At 38.8% G+C, this 10101-nt stretch overlaps 1 protein-coding gene across 2 annotated transcripts in view; it reads right to left on the bottom strand.

The window, feature by feature from the left end:
- Aph1b (aph-1 homolog B, gamma-secretase subunit) overlaps window positions 1–10101 on the bottom strand; it is a 38125-nt gene that overhangs the window by 24878 nt on the left and 3146 nt on the right. The window contains exons 3-4 of one of the 2 annotated variants that reach the window (XM_008853011.2): window positions 7782–7852; window positions 6880–7002 (exon numbers count right to left, since the gene is read on the bottom strand). In XM_008853011.2, coding sequence (XP_008851233.1) covers window positions 6880–7002; window positions 7782–7852 — 194 coding nt within the window. The remainder of the gene's footprint in view (window positions 1–6879; window positions 7003–7781; window positions 7853–10101) is intronic. The other variant, XM_008853012.3, reaches the window with a different exon arrangement.

The following is a 10101-nucleotide window of genomic DNA, read 5'->3' on the forward strand; positions in this document are numbered from 1 at the left end:
CCCTGACATCTTTCCCTTCCCTGAGGGAAAGGTGCCCCGTGCAAAATAAATCTGTATCCCGCTGAGAATTCCATCTGTGCCTCAGTGCCTCATCCATCCGCTCGTGCTCTCCACCACCCGCTCGCTCTCTCCAACATTCCTACCTAACAACATGAAATCCTATCTCAAAAAAACAAACAAAAAACAGAACTCGCTCTTTCTCCCTCTGTGAACCCTCAAACCCTTCCCACTTTACCACACCTAAATCCTGCTTTAAGATTCTAGCACAGAACCTTCAAGATGGCTCAAAGGATAAAGGTTCTTGCTGCAATCTGAGTCATTCCCATATGGTGGAAGAAAAGAACTCCCAACCATTCTCTGATGTCCATACAGGCACTGTAGCATGTATACACCTGTACACACACACACACAATTAAAAAATTTTTTTTAAAGATCCGACAAGTGTCACAAGTATCCTTAGTGAGTTTTCCCCCTAAAACATACTCATTTCCACTTGTTTTCATATAGTCTCATTCTGTACACCAGATGACCTTGAACTCATGGCGCTCTTCCCGTCTCATTCTCCTGAGTACTGGGATTACAGGCGTGAGCCACCACATCTAGCTTTCGTTTTCCGCTTACACTCAAGACACATTCACTAATCTAGGCAGTCTAGTATGAAGATTTTTGAGGTGTCTCTCTTTGAAGTCAGATAACCCTGAGTCAGAAGCCTAGTTCTGTTGTGGGGCTTTAGACAAGCTATCTCACCTCTCTGAGCTTCTATTTCCTTTATTTCAAAGAACAGTACTTGGCAACCAAAGTTTTTCAGCAAACTGGTAGTTGTTATAGCCTAAAGCTTAAAGATGAATAGGGCAGGCCCTTGAGTGAAGGGGTAGAAAAGTGAAGGTGAGCCATAGGCAGTTACTACTTTTATCCAAGATTCCTGGGCACCTGGCTATGGATTAAAACACATTCCTCTTCATTCCTGTACATGAACCCTTCCTCTGGCTTTGTCACACCCATTTTCTTTCCTTTCTCACAAGGTGGTCGGAAGACATCTTATTGCTTGAGGGGACAGGCCAATTCTGGGAAGATGATTGCTCCTGATCAGGTTAGCATGGATAACTGCCCTTATCTGGGCAACAGTCTATCCAGTCAGGCTCTGCTATTCCTGAAATCTAAGGTGACTGTAGGTTTAGGACAATGACTGGAGATATTTAGGTACCTTTGTGGGATCTGGAGCAGATCATTACAAAGCTGATAGTAAGATGCCCCAGCTACATTTATCTTTGTGCCTCCAGCTTTGAATGGGAATGAGATAGGTTAGAAATCACCAGTTTTTAAGATAGTCTCCTTGAGTGATTAACATGCCTACCACAGAGGTGAAGAGGTGGCCCACAGTAAAGGAGACAGATAATGAGATGCCAGGCTATATCTTGCTTTTAGCTACTTTGCAGGCCCAAGCAAGGAGTACTTTTTAGCAGCAGCAGTTTCTAAGCATCTGTTACATGGTGATATCAAAGGCTTCAGACACCTTACAGAACCAGACTGTGACAACGAGCAATGACAGTGACCAGACCTTGACCAGGACTGCTTCATTATGCAGACCCTTTGCCTGCTCCCTCAACCTTAAAGTGTTTCTCTATTTAAACCTAAAGCTCAGGTTGGTATCGCTAAGATGGGCTTAGGGTCACTGGATCTCTTTTATCGATCCTTTCTCTGCTTTTTAATCATCACTCATCTCTTAATTGGTGTGCTGCAGACAGGTAGCTGAGCCTAGTCTGTTGGGACTCTGAGATTTGTGGCTTTTGTTACAATACTCCAGTAACTGCACGACATTTGCCATGGCAGAACAGTGGGAGATGTTTATTCCCGCTACAACTGGTAGAAGGCTACAGAAACTGAGGCCTGGATATCTAAACTATTCTACCACATACAAATAGTTACAGGGTGCTATTTTCATATTTATTAACAAGTGGAATTAACTCCAACTAGAACTGAAGATTTGGTAACAGCACCTGTACAGCGTCCCCTTCTCACTGCTAAACCCTTGTCAGTACATGTTATTACACACAAAATCCTAAAAGTCCTTCAATAACTCTAACCCTGAAATTCACTTTGTTCTAATATTTTTCTTGAAAATAGAATACAACCTCTCTAGGGGTAAGGGCTCAATGGGCAAAAGTACCTGCCACCAAGCCTCACAACCTGAGTTTGATCCCCAGGGCCCAAGTGGCAAAACGAGAGACCCAACCAACTCTTACAAGTTGTCCTATGACCTCCACATGCATGTCATGGTATACACTTATGCATACACACACACACTCAAAATGTAATTTTTAAAAATCTAAACTAACCGTAAGAATAACAAAATTAGCTTTAACTCAGATTAACAAAAGAAACTTCCATAATTCCCATGCTCTAGAATATTCAGGAAATTGTCTTAACAGGTAACTATGTATGTTTGTAATAACTGTAGCTATTTAGTTCAGTGGAGTTCCTCTTCTAATACATCAAATTATCTCAGTAGACAATGTTTCAGTCTAACTTATTTTTAAGCAAAATGTTTCAGTGTTATCTTTAAGAGGCAACATTTGCATTGGCTCTTTAACCTTCCTGGATATACCTAAATGCTCCCAAGTACAGATCCATTTAAGTTCCCTTATCTCTTCCCATTTGCCCCTCCCTTCCTCATTCCTGATACCTATTCTTCTGTCATTATGAAGAGCAGGTCTAGAAACTTTGTCTAAAACTGTTTCAGGAATATTGGAAAACTTCAGAGTACAGCAATAAAATAAGTTAAAATGTCAGTATTCCCCCAGAAATCAGGCCATGCAGGTGCAGACATGAACACTCTCATTAGCAGAGCTTTGGGGAGGTACAAGAGCAAACTAGCACAGTGGGGCCAGGAATGAAGGAGGAATGTGGCTGTGAAACAAGTCAGCAAATGCCAGAATTGCCAAGACATGTGTCCCACATAGCCACAGTGCTGCATAGGGTCAAGTGAAGGTTGGTAAGTGAGATTAAGCTAATGAAGTTGAAAAGAGGGTAGATTGTTTTCCTTTTCAAATTTTTATAACATCGAGTTTAGTTTCACCGAGTTAACTCCTAACAGCTCTGAACTAGGCATTATTTCTTCTTTCTTTCTTTCTTTTTTTTTTTTTTTTTTTTTTTTTATGCCTTTTTTTTTTTTTTTTTTTTTTTTTTTTTTTTTTATAGGAAGGGTCTCACTGTGTAGCCTTGGATGGCCTGGAACTTGCTAGGAAGACGAGAGTGGCCTCAAAGTCAGAGGTCTGCCTGCCTCCGCCTCCTGAGTGCTAGGACTCTAGGCATAGACCAACATACTCAGCTTTTTTCTGTCCTTCCTGAAAGATCAGGAAATTGAGGCCTGTAGAGAGAGGTTGCTTCCTTTAACTTGGGAAGGGTCTCACTGTGTAGCCTTGGATGGCCTGGAACTTGCTAGGAAGACGAGAGTGGCCTCAAAGTCAGAGGTCTGCCTGCCTCCGCCTCCTGAGTGCTAGGACTCTAGGCATAGACCAACATACTCAGCTTTTTTCTGTCCTTCCTGAAAGATCAGGAAATTGAGGCCTGTAGAGAGAGGTTGCTTCCTTTAACTTGGAACATCCTCCTCTGCAACCTCCTTCCTTTGTTGGCCTAGCTATTGTTTATCTTTAAGTAACTCTCCAGTCAAATGGCATTTTCTCCATAAGCTACGCCTAGCTTTCATTTTTCAGTAAATATTTACCCAGTGTCATCTATCAACAAAGGACTCCATGAGGCTCTGGGGACAAGAAAGATGGGAGTCCTTGCACTTACATTGCTTAGCACCCAACTGGAGAGAGACATTAAACAAATAACCACACACTCAATCACAACTAGGGTAAATATAGCAGAGGTAAAGTGCTGTACCGTCCACATGTGTGTTAACACCTCGCCTCCTCTCTGTAACATTTATATTATGCCTTGTGTAATTAGTTGTTTGTTTTTATTCCTCTCAAGAATAGAAGGCACAGAGAAATCTTTAATAATTAATTTATAGAATGAGTAGTTAAAGAATCTAAGGGACCTGTCCCAAAATACTAAATTAATGAGCCAGGATAGACATGAAATTAGGATGTCAATTCCCATACTTTCTTCTCTACCCAGCATTTCCAAGAAGTGGCAGTGATCCTAATAACTTAATGCTAGCCTACAAATAACTACAAATAACAAAAAATTAACTTATACATACACTTGATAAACTATGCCTGTCTGTAATATTAAAAAACCCATGTACAGACAGGCATGTATAGACAATGTGTATCTTACTAACACACATTTTAACATAGATATACTAATTAGTGATCCCATATTCCTTATTCTGATTATTAAGTATTTGAATTTGAATACATTAAACACAAACTTACAAATGTACTTGCAAAATTAAAAGTGAGCTGTAAATGGTATTAGAAGTAATATATAACATAAATACAAATATGTATGCATACAAATTTGGGATTGTGATTAAATAAATTTCTTAAATGTATTAATTCAAGGTTTATGCCTCAAAGAATGATGTTATCACAAGAAACTTACATAGAACAAAACAACAGCTATTACTTATTACAGCATAAGTAATTACTTATCACAGCATAATCAGTCTGCCATCCTAATCTGGCTAAAGACATTAAGATATCTTCTTGAATATTGAACTTTCACTTGAATTCATGGAAACCAAATCTAGTTCTCAAAGTACTAAAAAATCTTTAACTTTCCCAAAGAATCACTTTAAGCTGGGCTTTTGAAAACAGCCTTGTTCACTGGAGGGAAGTAGCACCATCTAGTGAAAAAGCTGGTGAAACTTGAGGCTGGAAAGAAAGCAGTTGCAGCAACTCAGGACGTTCACAAGACTGACACAGTAACACAAGATGCATTTCATTAATTTCCATTGAACTCTAACAGACTTTGGCTATTAAAGCTATTCATTAAAAAAACCCTAACATTATCATGATTCAAAACTTTTTGCCAGAAATATTATAGTTTGAGAATATTTAAAAAGGTAATTTGCTTTGTTGAAGGCAACATTAACAAGCAGGACCCATTAGCACACTTTCCTCTTAACTTGCAGCCAGAGTTAAAGGGCCTTAAATGCATGTTATAGACCTTGAAAGGGTAAAGCCTTTGAAACAGAGATGACTTTACTAGCTGCATAGAGGGTTGATGTTCTGAATCTCCACAGAAGATGCCAAGACCTGAACTCACCTGGAAAGGAAAGCCAACTGAGAAAGGAGACTGGCATTGGGTTAGGGTTGCTGCAATAGGCAGACGTCTCTAAGCTAGCGCAGTTAGGAGGTTTTCTTTAAATCAGTCATTCCTCACTATACCTTTATTAATCTTAAACTGCTACTGAAATGCTATTCATTTTTTCTCATATTCCCCCTAAAAGGTGAATTCCCTAAAGAGCTTTTAGCTGGATGTGAATATTGATTTAATTGAAAGAATTGGGCCGTGTAAGGTCACTTAGTTTGATGACAACTGTTGTGGAGATAACCACCACCACAATGGATTTTCCTTCTATTTTTAAAAGAATGTGGAACTTAATAAAATAGGCTAATTATACATACTACTAAAATTTGTGATCATTAATAATTTTTAGATGGTGGATGAACAGACACTTAAAACAAGATGGTCCTTTCATAGCGCTGCATCTACTATTTTTTTCCTCTGAATTTCAAGACTAAATCACACTGCCTATCTCCAAAAGGCACTGAGACATAGATTAATTAAAGATAAGGGCTTAAGATCAGGGGTCTTGGGTTCAATCCCTAGAACTGGGCAATAAAAATGAACTTCCAGGGACCGGTGAGATGGCTCAGTGGGTAAAGGTGCTTGCTGCCAAGCCTAAGGACCTGAGTTCAATCCCTGGAACCAGTATGGTGGAAGGAAAGAACCCACTCCTACAAGTTGTCTTCTAACTGTGGCATGCATTCATTCTCATTCTCTCTCTCTCTCTCTCTCTCTCTCTCTCTCTCTCTCTCACCAAATAAATGTTAAAAATTTTAAAAGTTGGGGCTGGAGAGGTGGCTCAGCAATTAAGAACACTGGTTGTTCTTGCAGAAGACCCAGGTTCGAATCCCAGCCCCCACATGGCAGCTAACAACTGTCTGTAACTCCAGTTCCAGGGGATCCAACAGCCTCTTCTGTCCTCTGTGGGCATTGCATGACACGGGTGCACTTTCCTACATGCAGGCGATACACACATACACATAAAAATAATAAAATATTTTTTAAAAATTAACCTCTGCCAGGTATAGTGGTGCAGTCCTTTAATCCCCACACTTAGGAGGCAGAGATGGGCAGATTTCTGTGAGAGCAAGACTAGCCTGGTCTCCATAGAGTGTTCCAGGCCAGACAGGGAGACTCTGTCTCAAAAAGACCAAAAAAAAATTAATTTTTAATATTTCAGCTATAGTATAACACTTAAGTATTACAAAAATAAATCTTACACAGCTAAATTCCTTTAATATTCTAAAGTGCTCTAATAAATCATTTTCCGTTCAGTCCTTCACTTTTTAATGCCTAATAATATTTTGCCTTTAAAAGATGCTGCATAGCCATTAAGAGATGACTCAGGGGTTAACAGTACATACTGCTCTTGTAGAGGACCAGAGTTCAGTTCCCAGAACCCATGTCCAATGGTTCACAACTGCCTGTAACTCCAGCCCCAAGAGATTCAATGGCCTCTGGCCTTGGAGGACACCTGCACTTAGGTGTATATAGGCACACACAAATACATGTAAGTAAAAATAATTTTTTAAAAAAGGCATGACAAATTTTCATTTACCTGAATTCCTAAGCAAGTGAACTCCAATAAAGATGATCATTTAGAGTAGAACCCTAAACACACACAGCTACACGTACCTGAATTAAGGAAGAACTGAGGAGAATCGCCATGAATGCCCACTATGCCTGGCCCCAAGGAGTCAGACAGGGTATTCACAAAGGAAAATACTCCACTCATGATTCCAAAGCCCAAGCCAGAAACTAAAGAAGAAGAAAACACTGTTAAACCTTTTTCCTGTTATAAGTTCTCTGAAAATCAAATTTGCAAGGTCTAGGAAATGCTATTTTGCTGCAGAGAAAAGGGTACATCTGCTGTTGTTGAAGCACTGGACACCTGGCTCTGGAGGTCTGAACGATGAATGGAAGGAGAAAGGGGAAGAGAAAAAGGAAATAAACAGCAGGATGTAGCAATGAAATGAAAAAGAGAGAAAATCACCTAGAGAGGCACAGAAGAATCCAGGGAGGCAGAAGGGTGACACGCTGAAGCCCTCACTTTGGTTTACAGTGCTAAGGCCTGGTTAAGTATAAGCTGGAATTCAGCTTGAGAGAGTAACTGTCCTTTACAAGGTGTGATCTCTGGGCCAGACTAAGGTCTACACAAAGACCTAAATCCAATTTTTAAATAATTCTGAAAGAATAGTATGCAGAGATACTAACTGTATTAATATGAAGAATCGTCCTAGTACAGCCGAAGTCATGGTAAATATCCAGAGGAGGTAGCAGCTACATCACTTGGAAACTGTTACTTAGACTGAATGTGTACACATTCAAGAGAGATCAATAGTTAATGGACACAGAGATAAAGGGCACTAGCAATCACTTTCCTTTACATAAGGAAGCAGGAAAATTGTAAAATTAATATGTAGCAATAGTAGGAGGTAGTAATGAAATACTGTTTGAAATCTACAAAGACACAAAAGACAAAAAATGGTTTTTAGTCCAACTCTTGATTTTCACAGACATCATACAGTCTAACTCACCATAGGCCAGCAGTCGCATAGAGGGTGCCGTTTCGCCTGGATTTATGCTCTTTAAGCCTTCACTTGCTCTTCTAAAAAAAAAAAAACACACATTTTTTTTTTTTTTTAAAGAAAAAGCAACATATTAGGAAAGTCACAAGACCCTTCAAAACTAGATTCTTACTAAGGCGTCGTCGGATCAGGTTATATTCTAAATTTAGAATCCATGTAAGCAAAACCCAGCACATTTTCAATGACTACAATCAACTGAGATTTCCACTTACTTCATCTAGCTCTTGTTTATATAAATTGGTCTTTCTCATTTATTTTTTGAATATATATGAACATATATACATACAGATTATCTGTACACAAATACACAAATTTAGGTTTTTTTTGTTTCATTTTCTTTTCCAATTCAGTAAGTCCCTGAGTATGATCTCGAACTTTCGATCCTCTTGCCTCCACCTCCCATGTACTGAGATTATAGGTGTTTGCCACCATGCCAGTTCATGAGGTGCTGGAGATCAATCCAGGGCTTTGTGTATCCTAGGCAAGCACTTTCCAACTGACCTATATCTATAGCCCCCAAAATATACCTTTTTAGAAAAATTTAAAAATATTGTGACACCTATTAGCAGGGCTGGGAGAATAAGCCAATGGTAGAGTTCTTCCCTAGCATGTACAAAAACCCTGGGTTCAATCACTAGCACTTAACAACAAAATCTGTAGCTGTTTTTCTTTTACGTAAGATTTTCTAAAATCACCAAATACTTATATATCACATTATATACTTAATTATAAAACCTTCAAGCAAAAAATTCTGTATATTTCACACAACATAGAGCAGTTTCAGACAATGTAGGAGTTACCTAAGCTCTTTTAGGTAATGTGCAATGTTTAACTTAGAATTAAAATATATATTTTGTATGCTGGGCGTGGTGGCGCACGCCTTTAATCCCAGCACTCGGGTGGCAGAGGCAGGTGCATCTCTGTGAGTTCAAGGCCAGCCTGGTCTATATAGTGAGTTCCAGGACAGCTGGGGCTACAGAGAGGCCCTTCTCAAAAAGACAAAAAAAAATTAAAATATATATATATATATACATATTGTGCAGAAAGTGCTACTTGTGGCCTCATGGCAATTTCCTCACTGCACATGGCTTTGTCATGCTGAAAGATAGTATTCATTCATTCATTAGTTCATGAGAAAGTGACTATTCCTGAGGCCTGACTCATGAAATAAACTTAATAGACTGCAATGGCTTATAAAAACTGGTGCAAATGCTCCATATTTTAATCTTGGCACCAAATTCAGGTAGCAAAACTTTGATTGAGGTTGTCAGTCCTTTAAGCCTAAATGTTCAAATCCTATTTTTGGCAGCAGAGAAATTTAAGAAAGATATTGATTAACTTCAAATCTCTATTTGAATACAGTATAAGAGTATAAATGTATCCATTTAAATGTTAGTTGTTAACAGAATACTAGAAAAATCTTCAACATTTTCAGGCTTGTACTAACATAGCTGCAAGAATTACCAATGTTGGATGATATGCAGCTATGTTAAAACAAGCTTGAAACTGTTGACATTTGGTAAATTCTCTAGGAATTTTTTTGGCTTTTTTTGAGACAGGCTCTCATGTAGCCTAGGCTAGGCTTAACTTACTATGTAACTAAGGGTGGCCTTGAACTCCTGATCCTCTTGCTTCCATCCCCCAAGTACTAGAATTATAGGTGTGTACCACCTAGTCTGATAGGATTTTTTTTCTAGAATGTTCCAAAGGCTTATTATATATGCATTCTACAAATGCATATTTGTCTGACCATCTTTGCATATTTCCAAAGGTCCTATCATTGGACCTGGTTTCCCTAAGAGGTCAAAGAGGCTTCTCTGAGCTTCCTAGCACAATAGCTTGCAAACCGACAGCTCTAATTCCTTTCTCACATAGTCCTACTCCCTTACTGCCCTCATTTAAAATGTGGATGTAAGTTGATTTTATGGTTCTTTGGAACCATAGATTTGTGCCAAAAAAAGGCTGTGACTTCAAGTGAAAATCATGAAGAAACAGGTAGGGAAGAATATCAGGTACCATATCTTAATCTTGGCACTCTGATTAAGTCAAGTTTTGAAGCAAGTTTAAGTCCTTAGGGGTTATTAAACCCAGATACTAAACTGAAATACTGTATTAGAAAGAAATTAAGTTTTTCTTTTTCAAAATTAGAACCATCATGTAAAAATGGAAAGGCAACATGAGATAGTTATGTTGCTGACAGGAAAACTTAGCAAAATGTGAGTCTGAGTTGTTTAGAATACAGTGTCTGGTCAAGGGTGCTACTTATACC

The sequence above is a fragment of the Nannospalax galili genome, unplaced genomic scaffold (genome assembly GCF_000622305.1).
Source record: "Nannospalax galili isolate Female #2095 unplaced genomic scaffold, S.galili_v1.0 scaffold407, whole genome shotgun sequence".
NCBI lineage: Eukaryota > Metazoa > Chordata > Mammalia > Rodentia > Spalacidae > Nannospalax > Nannospalax galili.